The 19,234-nt window shown below is 41.4% G+C and overlaps 1 protein-coding gene across 1 annotated transcript in view; it reads left to right on the top strand.

Moving 5' to 3' along the window:
- The window catches only part of edar (ectodysplasin A receptor), a 33,308-nt gene extending 21,067 nt beyond the window's left edge, over nt 1-12,241 (top strand). The window contains exons 6-12 of the mRNA XM_035173764.2: nt 2,481-2,558; nt 2,721-2,846; nt 2,953-3,027; nt 5,894-5,966; nt 8,761-9,085; nt 9,189-9,252; nt 9,934-12,241. Coding sequence (XP_035029655.1) covers nt 2,481-2,558; nt 2,721-2,846; nt 2,953-3,027; nt 5,894-5,966; nt 8,761-9,085; nt 9,189-9,252; nt 9,934-10,319 — 1,127 coding nt within the window. The 3' untranslated portion in view covers nt 10,320-12,241. The remainder of the gene's footprint in view (nt 1-2,480; nt 2,559-2,720; nt 2,847-2,952; nt 3,028-5,893; nt 5,967-8,760; nt 9,086-9,188; nt 9,253-9,933) is intronic.
- The last annotated feature ends 6,993 nt before the right edge of the window (nt 12,242-19,234 follow it).

Raw genomic sequence — 19,234 nt, 5'->3', positions numbered from 1 at the left:
GTTTCTCAGAAATATGTTTATTTCCTACAGTTTCCATATCGATTTATCTCAGAATATCACTCTTGTTTCTGGCTGTTCATGCAGTAGCTGTTTACAACATTGTTTAGTTTGAAGGTGCAGTTGTTTCAACACTTTGGTTTTTAGTATGGTCCAAACAAACAAGCTGTAATGTTGTTATTGGTGATCTTCAGAGTTGCAGATGTATTTTGTCACCACTCACTATACATGGACATCAATATCAACTAGTGACCTTATTCAGAATAAGGCATTATTCCCATTATAGTTACTTCCATTATACTATTTAAGATCTGTCTAATTTTGCAAAAGCTACAACTCCTTCTTTATTCTTCCATCTTCAGGGTATGCGTAAGTTGGTAACTGCAAAATTCGGTGAAAACTCCAATAGGATGTTATAATGCGATTACATGTGTCAGTAATAAGTGTCTTATTCAGACTATTGTCTTAATGGGGTTTATATTGGAACACAGGTGTCCATGTAAACATAGTCGTTGATGGGACCGAGCCAGACTGGCTGTTTTCCCCCATTTCCACTCCTCAGGCTTAGCCAAGCTAACCGGCTGCTGACGACAGACGCGAGCGTGGTATCAATATTCTCATATAAACGTTGGCAAGAAAAGCAAACAGGTTTCCCAAAACGTGCAACTATTCATTCAAGAATGTTTTTGATTTCAGCTCTAGAAACCTAAAATGCGTCACTGCTTCACAGGTGCCACGTGGACATTTCTCATAACTTTGATTAGTGTTGATAGAAGATAACATTGCACAGAGCATCCTTTATTTCTCTTATGTCTGTTAAATCAGCTTGTGATACATTTCAATTAAACCCCTTTAGATCAGAACCGCCCACCCGCAGCAGTAAAAAAGAAAAGGAGCTGAAAGCTGGGAGTTCTCCTGAAGGCAGGCTGACACTCGCCGTGTAATCTGTAAATTACCCGGCTCCTGCCTACCTCTGTGTCTGTGTCTGTGTGTGTGTGTGTATGTGTGTGTGTGTGTGTGATAATTAAAACTTCAGTGGGTATGAGAAAGAAAGATGATTAACATGTCAGTTCTTGCGCTGATGCTACTCTCTGGCAGACAGACACTACAGTCTGTAGGCATCGCTCAAATTCCAGCATCAACTTTTGGCTTTTTTATTGACTTTTTCTGCCGTTCTGACCTTTTCTTCCCGATCAGCCGCCAATACACATAAATACTTAAAATAGATAAGTGTCTAAGCATAAGAAGAGTTTTGCTCCCCACCTCAGAGACACCAGACACATGTGGGATTATATAAAAGTTTGATTTATCGGAGGTTAACCTTCGATTCATCCCCACTTAAAGACGTATCACGCTTCTCACCTCAAACAAAGTGCTCTTTTTATCATGTCGACGCCACTCTGTAATTCTGCTCCTCTCAGTTTGTTTGGACCCGAGCTTCCAGATTGCCCTGCAGTATCACCGTTTTGCAGTATGTGTTATTCAGCCATTGAGACGTGATTAAGAGATGGAACCGCAAGACGCTAAACAAAATTCCAGTTCAGACTCATATCCTTGTCCCAGGGAGTGTAAACACATACCCGGAGTTAATGTCTGCAGCCACAGGGCACCGATGTGTGTGTGTGTGTGTGACATGAGTCTCAGAGGCCATGGGAAGTGTTAGGGCACATGCCAAAAAGGTGAACAGTATATCAAGTTGGGGAAATAAAGGACTGATTAAGAGAGCAGATTTACGAGCTGCCAGGGGTTTTATAGCTCAATTAGAAGCGCGTAAAAACAATTGATGAATAATCCAGTCGCAGAGACGGAGACGAGAGGGGGGGGGCATAAGAAAGAGAGACATCTGGACAGCGAGTTGTTTTCTAGCGCCCGACCTTCACTGACTCTGCAGCTTGTTCACTACAGCAGGAGTCGGTGAAAGATGGAGTTCAGGACAAACTGTTTGTGCAGATAATTTGACATTTTAACGCCTGCAAACCATTTTGGGGGAAAAAATAAAAGGTCCATAAAATGCGAGGCCAAAGCTAACACGCCACCACCAGTGAATGATCGGATGTGAACTCTGCCAGGGACTAATTGAAATGGTTTGTGGTGGAACAATCTGCTGTATTTTACTTAATTTGGAAGAAAGTAGTCATCCGGTTAGAACAAGGGTGTGTGCAATGTGTGTGCAATGTGGTACAGCCAGTTAGCTTAGCAAAAAAATCAGGCATATTTTAGGGGGGAAAATGTGGATCTAGTGAATTTAAATAGTAGTTTGATACGGGGACTGTTGGGTTTCCAGTCCTTGTGCCAAGGTGATCTAACTGGCACTAGCTTCATACTCACTGCAACAACATTATAATTGTACTAATCTGTTCATCTAACTGTTGACGGTACATAACCATATTTCCCAAATGAGAAACGGTTACTTTAATCAAAGTTAGCACCGTTCTGCTTTAGTAAACTGGGACTGAAGTGTGTTTATGTGTGTGTGTTTACAGGCAAGCAAAGCAGTAAACCAAAAGAGAAACCTCCTATTGACCCTGGCAGCACGACAGTGTTCCCTCACCCAGATAAAGGTAAATGCAAATACACAGTCGTCCATCACCTTTCATCCTCCCTTCTCACACACACACACACACACACACACACACACACACACACACACACACACATGCAGACACACACACTCTCTTACAAAACTTTCAACCATCAATAATAACCATGGCTCCATGTTTCAGGTACCAATGGACAGGGTCACCTAGCCACAGCTCTCATCATCGCCATGTCAACCATATTCATCATGGCCATCGCCATCGTCCTCATAATCATGTTTTACATCCTGAAGGCCAAGCCGAGCGGCCAGGGTGAGCGGCGCACGCACGCACGAACGCACGAACGCACGCACACACAGGAGGGCATTTGTGATTAATGATGTTTCATGTTTCTTTGTGCTTGTGTGTGTGTCTGCAGCATGTTGTTCTGGACAAGTTGTGAAGGCAGTGGAGGCTCAGACCATCAAACAGGAAGACAAGAAAGATGTTCCAGGTGAGGCAGGATGGCCACACACACACACACACACACACACACACACACACACACACACACACACACACACACACACACACACACACACACACACACACACACACACACACACACACACACACACACACGTTTGTACGTCTATCTACGTAGGACCCTTACCCTAATCTTAATCATCCGAACTAAATGCCTAACCCTAACCCTTAACCTAAATCTAACCCTAACCCTAAAACCACTCTGTCAGGTCTATGCTTAAAATGGTCCTCACAAAGATATAAGTACAGGAACACACACACACACACTGAATTAGTAATGAGACATGTTATTTGGGCGTCTAATAGAATCCTGTTTGACGAGCCTCACAACCAGAACTGACTCAGTTCCACTTTGTAGCCGTAACAATGAACAATGAATCTGTTTACATGCACATTAGTCTCCTGGTTATGAGCCTCGCCCTGGTTTTCATTATAAACTGGATGTGATGTTTACATGAAACTTAAGTAATGTTGTTATTCGTATCCTTGTATACATGATCCTAATATTATCCACATTTTTGGCCATATGCATGAGCGCAGGCACGCGTTTGACTCAGCGTTCCATCGAGCATGTTCAGGTTCCTCAGAACAGGCAGAAGTGATTTAATCCAGGGTTCTAAAAACAAATTGTGACATTTAAAGATATTGTATATTACAATTCTTTTTTTCTTTTTCTTTTTTTTTTTTAAGACTTGCGTTGCGACTTTCGTGCTTACACATACAAAGTGATTCAACAATGTTCAAACCCAGAGAAATCCACAATTTTATTCAAGGCAGTGGAACGTTTCATCTTGGTCGACATCGGCTTTAACTTCCAGAGCAAATGATGTATGACGAAGGAAGATCCCGCTGCTAGCCAGTTGGCCAGTCAGCTGTTTGTTGCTTCTACCGTTTGTATTGGTCACTCGTAATGGATCAAGAGAATTCGTTGTCACAAAGCTCTCACACATACAAGCGACAAGAAACGGTGTTGACGACAACAACTCCCTTGATCCCATGCTGCTTCACGACATCATCAAACTAGGTCTTTTGTGATTGGTTTGATCGAGAGACCCCGTAATTACATATTATATTTGATTTAGATAATTACATCAACATAATACTCCACCACACCATTAATTCAACTTTAACACATTATTTTTTCACTCGTAAACCAAGGATGCCAATCAAAGCACATTTCCTTGAGATTAGACAGACTGTAGGATAATTATTTTGTAATTTGTATGGCACAAATTGATATATTGAAATTGTGTCACACAACCTGAAAAAAAGTAAAGCATTAAATTACACTTATATAGTGACAGGGAGCAACATCTGTTTTACATCTCCTCTAATGTTCTCAGTGTTTTCATATCCGTATAAATATAATAAACAGGCCGGCAGACACTGATCATCACCACGTCTCCATAAACTCCACTCACATGTCGCACGGTCCCTTAATGACGAGCCGACAAAACGAGCGCTCAATAGCAGATGCACTTTACACTTAAGCCACTTCAAAAATACACTCCATAATAGCACAAATGCACTCGCAGCTCCATAATTATAGCAACAAGGCAAACTGTAATTTGTATTTTTTTTGTTTTTTACTCCTGTACGACAAAAATAATCACAGTGACCCAGCACACAATTTGCGTGACAGTCAGATGAGGCCTGAACACATACCACCCAGCGGTGATTACAGCGACATGTGTATAATTTGACTCAATCCTCTTCAACCTTGATTCAGGTGGCTGCGACCGGCTTATGTGCTAAACCCAGACACTTTATATCATCTGTAATCAGGCTTATAGTCGCTTCAGTGTTATCCAACAACTTCCTGTAGTGCTGTGGGCTTAGATTTTCTTTCTTTCTTTTTTTTTTGTAGCTGCATATTGCATTTATTCTTGCAGAAAATTATTTCTCTATTCTCTGGAACACGTATGTGGCATCTTGGGACATTTGAACTCCTCGTTCATCACATCTGTGTTAAACATGTTATCGGACAGATCTCATCAAATCTGACTGAATCCCATTTAAATGTTAATGCAGTGTTGTCTCTGTGTGTCAGTCTGGTATGTACATGTGTGTACGTATGATGATTTCAGCATGATTTATGCAAATGTGTGTGTGTGTGTGTCTGTGTGTGGTGAGGGACCTGCAGCGGGATGAGTACCTCGTGGTGGAATGCGAAGCTTCCAAAGCTAAAGCCATACGTTGCTTTAGGCACCATTTCTCCTGACAATGATGCTCTGTTCAATTTCACTCGCAGACTGACTGACTAACCATTTACATGTGGCGTGGATGCGAAAACACACAAACAGACACACACTCTCACTCACACTGCCACAAACACATTGTGTGTTATGACAAGTTCGCTCAGTTAATGGCTGCTAAAAATTTTTTATCTGAGTTGTGAGTGAATGTTGTGCGTCTGTGTGTCAATACGTGTGTGTGTGTGTGTGTGTGTGTGTGTGTGTGTGTGTGTGTGTGTGGGAGTGAAGCTCATTGCTTGAAGCTGTCTGTCACTCATGTAGAGACAGAGTTAATAAGTTTGTGTGAAGAAAGACACACATGCTTAAATACACACACACACACACGCACAGTTTCTTTGTTACACATTGTGTTTGTTCCACTTAAACATTCATTGCTGTCTTCAAGGTATGAATTCTCATCAAGCCTCAGGAATCTGTTCTCTTTTGTGTTTTCGAACAATCACGCAAACATCTCTGAAAAAACTTTTTGGAATGAGAACTTTCAATTGGTGTTTCTGGATCCTCTCCCGCTATGTTTACTATATTTGGGAAAACGAAACGCATGTGAACGTGTGTGTCTTTTCTCGTTTTCTCTCTTAGACAAAGTGGTGATCTACTCAGAAAAGGACGAGTTTGACAAACTGAAAGTCCCCCCGCAGAAGACGGTCAAAAGGTGAGAGACGCCTGTTGATTCGTGAGCAGCCCTGCTCCTCTTTGGTTGTTACGGAGTTTGATGAAATGGTTATTAGTGATTATTCGTTAAAGCACAGCAACTTACGCTCTTTGTAACAAAAGAACTGGTAAAAAAAAAGCTTATTTAAAATGGAAGATATGATGGTTTAGTGATAACTATGGGGATATGTAGTTGTAATATCCTTTTTTTATATATCTTGACCCACAGCTGTATTTTAATCTATCTACTGAGGTATGGACAGAATTTACAAACACACAAATTCAGCATTTTCACATGATAGAAATGGAAATAATGAAATTATGTGTATGCACACTTACTATGTATATTTGTTTATAATGTTCTGCTAATTCTGTGTGTTCTGAATAATTGCGCACATACTATATATATATGGGTGATATACTGAGTACATAGTACGTGACTTGCTTTTTAAACACCATTGTGTGCGCTGAGCTTTGTGTGCGTCTTTGTGTTTGTAAGTGGCGACACAGAGACGCTACACAAAAGAAAGAAGCTTTTATCATTTTTGCAGCATCTGCCTGTAATTAAGCCCTAACTAAACAAGTCACTGCAGTAGTAGCATCACTGCTGCTGGCATATTTAGTGTGTCTTATCCACACAAATATGTGCGTGTGTATGTGTGTGTGTATGAGGCATGTTAAACGCAAGTGCAGTTGAGGTTTTCTTTTGTACTAATGAAGCAGACAGCTGAGACGTGGGTTTTTTCGGGGGGGGGGGGTGTGAGGTGGAGTATAGATGAGCCCTGAAGCCTAACACACACTGAGAGACGGACAGAGGGGGTAGTTGTTGGAGCCGATAGGGGTATTTATTCCAGGCTTCACCTAAAACCACCACCAGGTGAAAGCACATCCTGGCAGACAACAAAAGGACGACAGTTTTTCTCACCTTCATCCTTTTTTGCATATATCTCATCCCCCCAAGTGCAGACAATGCTGCTTTATGGGTGCTGGTAGCTGATGGATGGGAGAGGTGTGGAGACGCATGATTGCGCACAGCACAGCACAGCACAGCACAGCACAACACAACACAACACAACACAACACAACACAACACAGCCCAACACAACACAACACAACACAACACAACACAACACAACACACAAACCTACAGTCAGCTTTTGTGTTCAAATGTTATAGTTCTTGCAACAAACACATACCTATATTGACTTTCTCAGGACAGAGAAAGGGTCTAAATTAAAGAATAGATGACACACACACACACACACACACACACACACACACACACACACACACACACACACACACACCTCCATTAATAGTGTGGTATAGCATCATGCCAAAGGATGTGCTAACTCACTGCTGTAACTGCCAGCGGTGGGTGTTAGATTTCCAGGAAACAATGGCATTTTGTGTGTGTGTGTGTGTGTGTTGAGGAAAAAGAGCATGGGACTGTGAAACAATGGCATTCTCTGTCAACAAGGTGCTTTTGCGAGAAAAACCCAGAGCAGGCGCAGGGAGGGAGATGATGGGTAATAAAATGATATTATACGGTATCATGTTGTAAAATCGCAGCGCTATTTCAGTCAATCACGGGGAACAGCTCCGAAACATCCGCGGCTATGGCAACAACAACATCATTCTTCCACGAGACGTTTTCATTGGTCAAAGTTCCCATTGATTCTGCAAAGATCATGAGTCATTCTGTGTGTGTTGGCTGTCACTCGCACCTTTGATTATATAGTAGAGCAGCAGAACTATATACTCTGCCAATAACTCCGAGGGGTGCATATTCATTGATATGATTGAGGGCAAATCCGAACTGTGGGAAGTGACTATAAAAACTAAATGTATATCAGGTGTAAAAAGTAATCTTACTTCTGAGTATAATAGCAATTTATCTAAAGTAATTGAGCTTTTTTCATGACAAAATATCGTCATGTCTTTGCAATGAAAATAAGCTCCAACACATTTTATTGTGCAGTTTGATAACTTGTGTGTTACTTTCCAGACAGTACGTTTCTTTTTATGTCTAATGAGGACTGTAAAAAGAGATTTGTATAAAGGTCCAGTGAATTCAGGGGGATCCATTGATAGAAATGAAATATAATATTAATAATAATTTTTTCATCAGTGTATAATCTCCTCAAATAAAGAATCATTGTGTTTTCATTACCTTCAAATAAGCCTTTTATATCTAGATTGGAAGTGGGTCCTCTCCCACAGACAGTGGTGGAGGAAGTACCTCATTAACCTTTCTACTTGATTAAAAGTTAATTGGTACTTTGTTTTTAAATAGTATTAAAAGGTAAAAGTGTAAAGGTTAACTGCCTCATTATATCTGAGTCATGGCTGCAAGAGGCGGCGTCTAATCTTACCTGACTGCTCTGATTGGATCAGTGGACCAATTCCCCTCTTGTTACTGATTTCATTTAAAATGTATAGAAACCCAGAGAAGGCCTTTTACATTTGTGTTACCTGAAGGCTACCGCAGGCATGTTTTAAATGAATGGGCTTTTAATGTGAAAGTGAACCCTAAATTGCAGAGTAGCCTACTAATAAAGCTTAAAGAACAAAACACAAGATATACAACTCATGTATTGCATTTAATTGTTAGTTGTGTAAGAGTTGAATGTAAAAAACATTACCTGCCTATAGTGGTAAGAATGTAGGAGCTCAAGAGAATTACAGGCAGGAGACCATATTCACATTTTAACTCTGTGTCTGGTCTCTGAGTTTTATGTAATACCAGAGAATGTGTTGCACATGTGTTCCAATGAGTGTCTTTGTCTGTGCAGTGAAAATGATGCGTCATCAGAGAACGAGCAGCTGCTAAGCCGCAGCATCGACAGCGACGAGGAGGCTGCGTCCGACAAACAGGGATCAGCCGACACCAACAACACCAACCCGTGCCTGGTCAACCTGGGCAACAAGCCCGACCTCTGCCTCCTCTCTCTGGGGCTGCACGAGAGCGACCACACCTGCAATGGGTCCCCCACCATCATGTCCGGCCAGGCCAACAACGCCACGAGTCCCAACCACGTCGGCAACGTCAACCACATCGCCAGCAATAACCACATCAGCAACATGAATGCGATCAATAACAACAATAAAACCCCAGGGGTAAGGAAGAAGGACCATTTAACGACACAAAAATATGATTATGAACAGATCTCCAGTTCAGTATCATCTGGAAATCACAAAGTGATTTTGTTTTTTCTCACAGATGCTACAGAGTCGAAGGAAAAAGATCCTGGATCTATACGCCAGAGCCTGCAATGTGACAGAGGGTAAGGCTGGATTTCTCTCAATACTGTGGAGGAGTTTAACTTTGACTTTAACTTTCTATGAACTGCATTTAAGTGTAATTTTCAAAGAAAATTGCATCAAACTGCATCTGAAAGATGTTTAAAATAAGAGTTCACATTTGTGGTGAAGAAAAAACAACTCCCCCCCATGATTAAAGATGTGTTTGTTAGACATCTTTACCAAACGGCTTGCTCGTGAAAATCATACATTTTTCCTAAGATCAGTCAAAAATGATGTACAATTCAGAAATATCCCAAAAGTATGTTCGTTCATGCACTCATATATATATAATATATAATATATAATATAGCTCAATACTTGGTCGGGGCTCCTTCAGCACAAATTATTGCATCAATGCGATAACGAATCTGAAAAGAGGACTACCGACCACTGTGCCATGGTCCAGTCTTCCCCATGATTGTGGTTGCATATAATGAACTAGACTGAGAGATACACGGTATTTATTATGAATGAATATTAAGTTACTCGAAGCTTAATTTTAAATTTAAAAAATGCTTGAAATATTTTAGTTTAAGTGTAATGAGTCTAGGATATATAAAATGTTCATATTCTGTCATAACTGTCAAAAGATTAGGAACTTTTTCACGATATTCCAATTTTTTGATATGCAACACCGTTCTAACCCTCCTGTCCCTCTCCAGGCCTGAGCCCCACAGAGCTTCCCTTCGACTGTCTGGAGAAGACCAGCCGCATGCTGAGCTCCTCCTACAGCAGCGAGGCGGCCGTGGTGAAGACGTGGAGGCACCTGGCCGAGAGCTTCGGCCTGAAGCGTGACGAGATCGGCGGCATGAGCGACGGCCTGCAGCTCTTCGAGAGGGTGAGCACGGCGGGCTACAGCATCCCTGACCTCCTGACCCGCCTGGTGCAGATCGAGAGGCTGGACGCCGTGGAGTCGCTCTGCTCGGACGTGCTGGGCGGCGGCGAGATGACGGTGGTCAACGGGAGGCAAGGCATCAGCAGTTTTCACAGCCAACTGGTGTGTCAATCCCAGTACCCGTCACCCTCCCAACGCTGCGCCAGTGTCTAGACATGTGGTGGAGCAGAGACTTAAGAGACTGGGATGCCTTACAGTATACATTTCAGTAGGGACAGATACTGCTCTGACTCGGAGGACAGCACATATACAGCAAACATATTACACCCATCACATGAAGAATGTCAGTGGACCTTTGCAGGCACAGTTCTTATTCGCCCATCGTGGTTCTCTCTCTTTCAAGAAAGCTAGCAATGTGAAATTGTTTCCTTAACTCCCATCTTTCTAAACTTTTACAGAGTTTGAGAAAGAAAGAAAATGAACGATTGCTCGAGTTCAGATTATTCTCGTTTGGTTGTTTAGATATTTTCTGCTTTGCCAGAACAAAACAATCACAATTCCTTTTAGATTTTATTTTTCTTTCTCAAATTCCAAGAAAATAGTTGGTTTAACTGTGCGCTGGATGCAACACCAAAAAAAACAATATTTCGTAAGCAGTATTAAAAAAGATACACAACTATAGTCAAGAGTGGAGTCTGGGATTTTACAGAATTATCTGAAGATTTGATTATCTTAAATTTGCTCTTTTGAGAGTCCATGCTACACAATTCACAGAATTTCTCTGCTGCTTGTGCGAAGTATATAAATCACACTCTTGCTACAGCTACTTCCTATGCCGTGATCCAGGCTGTGACCCCCCTCACCCCCCAGTAATTCTTCCAGTCTATCCTCCCCCTTTCCCCTTTCACCCCAGCGCTGCGGTCTAGCGCTGCCGCCAGTCCTAATTATTTGGCGTGTGGCTTGCCGGGCCCCTAATAGGCTGAAGTGTTGTGGTTTACAGAGCGGGTGCAAAGTGCCTGTGATTTCCATCACCCAATTAAGCATTTAGGGCCACTTAACCACTGAAAGCCCAGTGGAAAAGCTATAAAAAAGCGTGCATTAAAAAATAGAGATGCCACAGCAACAGGCATGACTAACTGCCTCCGGGGGATTCTGCGCTGCGAGCAGTGCGAGAACGCAGCCGGCCGTGGTGGAAGCAGCGCTACGGTTGTCCTGCAACGTCTGATCTCGCTCAGCTTTTTGTGGCCGGCTCAGTCATGCTCAGACAGGATTTAAGCTCTCCTCTACCCTATGGGACCAATATAGCAAATGAGAACAATGTGCAGTTGTGTGGGTTGTCCACTTCTGAAAAGTAGCCGAAGCCGGTTTACGTTTGTTATGCACAGAGACTGAAGGGGGCTCCGAACAGCATCAGGTTAAACTTTACGAAGAGCGTCACGTTCGATGCACTTCATTAATAACAGATTAGAGCCGACAGATAAGATGCTGGTCAACGTCCGGCTTTCTGTGGTGGTGAGGCTCCAAAACTCAGCTCAAACAACCAATGCCAAGACTGACTTTGATCTCATTTCTTGGGAATTGGACCGGATCTTTATCTAATGCCTGATGTTGTCAGCATAATGTCCCAGGACTGATCTGCACAGAATCAAACACATCACCTGCTGTCAAGTTCTCTTTGTGACTGCTTTTTGTTCTTTTTTTTTTTTTTTTATACTGCAAACTCTGGGGCTGGACCCCGGTACTTAAATTAATGTGCTATGTTCATCAAGCATCTATTCATAGTTTATTTCCTTTGTAAAATCTCTTGTCGAGGCAAAGAAAAAGCTCACGATAAATATAACAGCTTTTTTTTTCAGAGCAGGGCCGTCTTCATCCGATCCAGTTCAAATCGAAACATGTTTAACTAGTTATTTTTATGATGTTTTATGATGTTGAACTTTGTAAATAATATAATTGCTGGACTGAATTGAAATGAAATGGATCCAAGCCCTGATTCCAGGCACGCAAAATCTTGTCTTACACACAGTATATTATGCTGATATACAGAAACCAAACTTGGATTTCTTACCTCAGTAGCACACACATAATAGTAGAACATGTAGAAACACACATGCAAAGCCATCACAGAACCAAAGTATAACTGTATATATAACTTATTATTGTACATAATGTAAACATTAATAAAGATGTAATGAAAAAAATGGCTCGGTATCTGACTTTTGTTTGAGACGAGTGATGGACTGGACCTTCAGGACTTCGGGATACTTCTGATTGTAAAATGTTGCTAGTTTTTTCCAATCAGATGTATCTCAAATTTTAACAGTTGCTTAATCGAGATAAGCAGTAGGTGGCGCTCTTTCACTCACATGTGTTAGCAAATTACACAATACATATTCATCTGTACATTTTGTGCTGCTATGCAATACACTAACAAGAGTAAGAGTCAACAGTCTTGTTAGCAGCTCTGTGACGTGCGTTAGGTTCAGATGCTAACGCCAATGTTAGCGCGCCAATTTGTTCAAACAGCAATGTATTACATTTCATTTAGCTGAACCTTCCAATCCTAACATGCTGATAGCAGGTGTAACGCTTAGCATGTTAGCGCTTTCTATATTTCACATCTCCTAAAGCTATTTCTGTCACCATTCATGCATATTTCGCTCTGCCTTTATTCATTCATATTTTCTTCTACTGCTACTTGTTTAATGCTACTTGTGATCTATTGTATTGTACAATAGACGCGTTGCTGCTGCAGAAAAGTCATTTCCCTTCAATAAATGACCGACTATGACTTCATCAAACCTCCTGCAAACAAAATGACTTGAAGTCAGACACACACTGAGTGAGTGACTCATGTCAGTGATTTGTTCCCACAGGGACACTGACTCAACCAACCTTCAAACAAGTCAATGACATAAATCACTCACTCCAGTACTTCTCCGTGCCCATTTGCCCACCGAGAGCTGCACTGAACTGATGAATGGAGGAATCGTTTCAGGAAGTAGTTCATGTCCGTTCATTCTCACAAAACCATTCATGAACACTACACCAGACCTCATATGGCTCTACTGAAAAACCATGAATGAATCTATCCAATTTATGCTGTGATATTTCAGTTTGGACCAAAGTAGTGGTAGTACAATGTCATTATCATCAATTAAGCATTACAAATATAATGTAATTATTCTGAAAAATAATAGGAAACATTCATCATGATGAAAAATTGGATAAATATATGTACAGTATATATGTCACTAAGCGCAGGAGGGGTCATGGGAAATATCTATATAAAGATGCTAAGGAAGATAGTAAAGGGTAATAAACTTAATGACAAATATAATGATTGTTTCAAAATATATTTAGCATATACAAAGGAACAATTGAATAAATGACTTATTTTTTCATGTATCTTTAAGAGCCTTCTATAGTTTATACAGTAACCCTTAGCACTTATTAAATACACATACATTAGGTATATATGTATATCATGTTTAACAAGGGATATTCTCCATCTTGTCCTATGTTCTAACGTACATCATGTCAGAGGTGTATGATATTGATACACATTAACTCCATGTAAAGGTCCACGATGGACTTAGGATATATTAGTAACCGTTACAGCAGACATTGACAAGGTTGGTTAATTGATTAGAGACACCGAGTGGAAAATCACTAATCACAACATTTTCCCGAGCATTGAAAACTCCCACAGTTAATTATAGGTCATTAAATGTGACACATTAACTTGATGCTTCATTAAATAAAAAAGACTGTCGGACAAGATTAATGGGCCGTAAGCACATTCAGGCATTAGTTCTGGCTTTCAAATGCACTTTCATCTCATCCAGTGGCTTTCGACTGCGGGTCAAGAAGCCAAACTACTTCTCCCTTCCAGATTAAACATAACTCATTTCTCCTTTATGTAAAGCTTTTACATACTCATCATTATTTATTGTTACCAAATGATGAAGAACAATAAAGAACTTGCATGAACTCCAATGTCCAGATACGTGATTTATGTATCACAGGATTAATAAACGATGCATCAACACTACAACGTTTTTCTCAACTGGGAGGAATTTTATCCTGGACAATGTTAATGTAAATTCCTCTTCTGCCCCCACTTATCTTTTTTTATACTGAAGACTCTTCTTTTTTTTTCAGCAACGTGGCATTAGCTTCTACAGATGTCACCTCAGCGAGCTACTCTATCATCAGGCTTTCACTGTGTGTTTGTGCCAAGATTCCCGAGGCCTTAGCTAAACAATTAGGTGTGTGGGTGTGTGTCTGTGTGTGCGTGTGTGTGCGCGCTGGCTGGGGATCTTAAGGCTGGTTCATTGAGGGTCTGTCTGGCAGTGGAAATGCCAGTGATGCTGCTGTGGGGCATTGGGGCAGCATTGAGGTATTTCTCTCATCATGTTTCAAACTCTCAAAATTGCCCACAATATAATCCATCCAATTTGAAGAGCCTCTTACTCTAATAACACAAGGGTACACATTTGTGTGTGTGTGTGTCTTCAGGGTCTGTTTCTGCGTCATAAGTGTTTGGCTTGGCTTGACTTTAAATGAGGAGGAGGAAGCCGTACAGGCTCTTCAGGGCAAGGAGTGCCAACCATGACACTAATTCAACCCCTGCCAGTAACAAATTCCCCCCCCCAACACAAAAAGTGAATGCAGACACATCAAACAGTTCAGGTATTAGTGTCCACACCTCAGTCAGGTGTATTTCCTAGTGAACGTCTAAAGCACAGGATGAACTGTTGGCACTCTGTGTAATTGCATTTCTTTCAACTGCCATTAACTCCAGTACAAGTTTGGAAAAATCCATTGAAAGATGCTTTTTATAAAAAAAAATTCATAAAGAAATAGTTTAACACAAAAATTCTCCCATATAAGAACTAATTGCTTTTTTTCCAGATTGCACAGCTTGACCCTGACTATGACTATTTTGACTTATAAATAAACAGAGATGCCTAGAGACGTTACAGACTATGCAGCCCTAAGCTTTTATGGAATTCTAACTCTTAATGTGACATTATTTCTATATGATGACTGTATAATGTGCAGTGCTCTTTCTACACAGACTTGTTTGAGATGGGCTGTTTTGTTCGGCCTGTGGTGATGCTGGTTGCAGCTTTCACTCTGAAACTGTAAAAATGACCTGCAGCAATCCAGCTGCCGCAAGTAAAAAAAAAACAGGCAGCAGGACTCAATACACAGAACTCTGAAGCTGTGCCACCGCTGCTGCACACAGAGCTGTTCACCTGTTTATCCAAAGGTCTGTGAAGCTTGACTCGGGACGCAGAACCCCGAACTGGAGGATCAGTTGCTGCTGTCATGGTCTACAACATTGATGAATCCCAGCCGCGGCTGCTACAGAGCGCTGGTCCCTTGTTTATTCTAATTTTATTCATATTGAATGTGTCAAAATGGATTACGGTTATTTAAGATGGTGACTGTGTGCCTAGCATAAGTCTGAAGAAGAGCGTTGTGCTTGAAGTCTATTGCTACCGACCTTCCTCCTTCTCTCACCCATCTTATCAACACTTCCCTGTCAACTGGCTGTTTCCCTAACTCTCTGAAGGAGGCAAGAGTAAACCCTCTCCTGAAGAAGCCCCCCCCCCAACCCGTCTGAAGTAAACAACTACAGACCTGTCTCTCTTCTTCCCTTTCTTTGCAAAGCTCTCGAGCGAGCTATCTTTAATCAACTCTCCTCCTATCTCCACCATAACAACCTACTTGATCCTCACCAATCTGCTGTCAAGGCAGGGAACTCAACTGAGACTGCCCTCCTTGCTGTCTGAGCAACTTCACACTGCTAGAGCAGCCTCTCTCTCCTCTGTCCTCCTCCTTCTAGACCTTTCTGCTGCATTTGACACAGTGAACCACCAGATCCTTATTTCCTCCCTTCAGGATCTGGGTGTCTCAGGCTCTGCTCTCTCCCTGCTCTCATCCTACCTCAATGATCACACTTACCGGGTAACTTAGAGAGGATCTGTGTCCGAACCCTGTCCTCTCGCTACTGGCGGGTCCAGTCTACATCCAGTACTTGGTCAAACCTTACACCCCAGCCCGTCCACTCCAATCTGCATCTGCCAATCAGCTTGTTGCTCCCTCACTGGGAGCTAATCACTCAACAAAATCACGACTGTTTGCTCTCCTGGCTCCTGAATGGTGGAACAAGCTCGCCAATGAGATCAGGACAGCAGAAAGTCTACACATCTTCCGTTGCAAACTAAAAACACACCTCTACCGACTATACCTTGAATAAAAAAATAAAACTTTCAAAAAGTAGCACTTTTGTAGCACTTGTATGTCACTTACTTATAGCACTCTGTAGTTATGCTTTCTTGAAGAAAATTCTACTTTCTTGATTCTTGTTGCTCTGGGTTTGTACCCTCATGGTCGAATGCACTTATAGTGAGTCACTTTGGATAAAAGCGTCAGCTAAATGAAATGTAAAAAAATAGTCAAATAAAATAAGTGAAAACCAAACAAAATTTAGGAGCGAGTGCGATCCCAGCCCGTCTGCAAAGAATAACCCCCGACAGCTGCTTCCACTCTCAGCTCCTTCAAACACTAACTTTATTTACAGCCAGGTATATTACCACAACCTCCACGTCCTTATTGCATTACTCAATCAGCATATTTATGCATATTGCGGCTGGTGGAAACAATATACATTTGGTGGTCTGCCACGTCAAATCGCCGTTTGACTTGATTTTATGGTTGTGCTGAAGTGGAACCGCTAATGTTTCCCCCTGCCAGCCTCCTCCCACCTACCAAATAACATTTTAATGAGGTTTACCAGCCAGACCAGAGGAGGCCGAGCAATTTTCTGAATTTTTGGTCCACTGAAAAAAACCTCAAACATAAATCATGATCAGCACATAAATCCCTGTGGGTGAGAGTTAAGCGCGTTAGAGAACACGGACCAGACACCGCTGTGCTGACTGCAGCGCAGACCAGACCTCACTGAAGTCATGAAAGTAAATAAATCAGCCGTCGGCAGTTCCTGAAGGAGGCATATAGGCAATAAGGCCTTGTTAATGTGATACTCCACCCAAAATGTATTTCCTTGTCAGAGACTCGTTCCCATTATGCTTGAAAAGCATCTGTGGGAACTTTTGTAGGTTCCTTCACCTTAAATTCAAGTCAGCTACAATAAATTCCCATTTTAATCTGTCAATCCACTTGCTCATTGTCATATTTTTCCCAAAATATACTGCTTCTGTCTTTTATCTGCAGTATTTTGGTGAAAATACACTCTACACATTGACATATTCCATACTACAGAAATTATATATATATTTATTCAAATTTATATACACACAAGAACATCAATATGGGACAATTTTGCAACACCCCAGATTTAATTCAAAGTCAACATATAAGTTTTTTTTTTGCATCCAATGCCAAGTTTTTAAAACTTTTTGCTTCCTGCAATATCTGCACAAAGAAGTAAATATCGTGAATGTGGAAAATACCCTGTGGTGAAGGTATGTTGTTTGGATCAGTTATTTAAAACTGGGTTCAGGTTAAGGAAAATCTGTGCCCATCAATACAATAAATGTCACTTGCGTGGAAATAGGATTCTGTATAATATGAGCATCAGTTGAAGCGGTGTTGGGCTGGAGGTTTAGTTTGGACCTTGACAATAAAATATTGTGATAAAAGTGTCAAAGGATCAGTATCAAGCTTTTTCCACAGATTTCAACTGTATCTTACGTCTGATCACATTGTCCTCACTGAAAGTGGCCATGGAACTTGGTCAAAAACTTTGAGTTCAAAAACATATGTTTGTGAGGTCACTAGCGGTGACTGCATCACACTGAGAGGTGTTTATAATTGTCTAAGTGGAAATGTTTGTGACCGACGTCTGTCTCTGTAACTACAAAGCGTTTCAGCATCTTTGGAGCCAGCAGAAAGTGAGAAGACAGCGTGTCACATCATCTTTAATCAGTGCCAGGCTGGGATTAGTCAACGGAGAAACTGATGTTTAAAAGATAGTAAGGACAAAACAGACATTAGGACAGTTTAGTTTGCCAGGTCTGACAAACAGAGATGTGCCTGGCTTGATCTGTAACCTGGCATCGTTACATTCATTCTCTAAGTTGATGAACAGCCCAAATCTGAGAGGCTGTCATGTGTCACCATTATGTCCAGTGGCTCCAAGTTATTGCTTCGCCATAACAACAGATGAGTTCATGGAGGCATTAAGTGACAAGCGGCTTCACACTAGACTCCTGACATGGAAAGTTTCACACAGTCGCTGAGGAAAATCTGTGTGGAGAAAGAAGCAGAGATTTATGAGTACAGGTGTGAACGCACTCAGATCGGATTGAGTTATTTGCACACAGGGCGTTGAAGTGAGATCCGATCCGAGATCCGATCCCGACGCGCACGTGGAGTCACATTTTAATGCAGGGTGTGAACACACGCACACTCACTTTTGATTGGATCACATAACGTTAATGCCAACCAATTCAAGATCTGAGGCTGTCCGGAGGCTGCCCTCTAAGGTCGGGTTTAATGTCGTGTTTCCTAAAAAAAAATTTTTTTTACGTGGCCTTTATCTACAGTTTGCTCCTCTGTTGATCATAAAGCCTGTTGTTTCCATTTGATATCATCCAGATGCGACGAAATTCACAACAGCCCCAATGAGGGAGAAATGTAAATACTCTCCTCCTCCACGGTGCTGCCAACAAAACCCTCTTTTATCTCATAACATAATCTCCTTCTGCTTGTGGCTGTTTACAGTCACTGAAGCAGTAAAAAAGTAACAGAGTAAAGAATTTAGTGTAGGCTAAAACTTAATCAGGCTTACATGCTTGGTGGAAAAAGGGGGGTTTTTGCTCTATCTATGCCCTGGTAATTTAGTTAAATCCACTGAAGAGAATAAAATGATCCTACTTATAGGATAACAGCACAATAATTGTTTAAAGGGGCAGTAAAAATAAGTCTTTTTCCAGTCATCTTGCATATCAACACAACTTTTACCATTGTTCGTTTACCATGTGTTCGAGTGCCTGCCACATAATAACAGAAGTGGTTAAAACCCAAAGTAATTTGGGGTAATAACATTCCTTATTAAATGGGCTAAACTATAGGCCAGCTCATTCCTGAAC

This window comes from Hippoglossus stenolepis, chromosome 13 (assembly GCF_022539355.2).
Source record: "Hippoglossus stenolepis isolate QCI-W04-F060 chromosome 13, HSTE1.2, whole genome shotgun sequence".
NCBI classification, from domain to species: domain Eukaryota; kingdom Metazoa; phylum Chordata; class Actinopteri; order Pleuronectiformes; family Pleuronectidae; genus Hippoglossus; species Hippoglossus stenolepis.
This window is presented reverse-complemented; position numbering and strand designations above follow the sequence as displayed.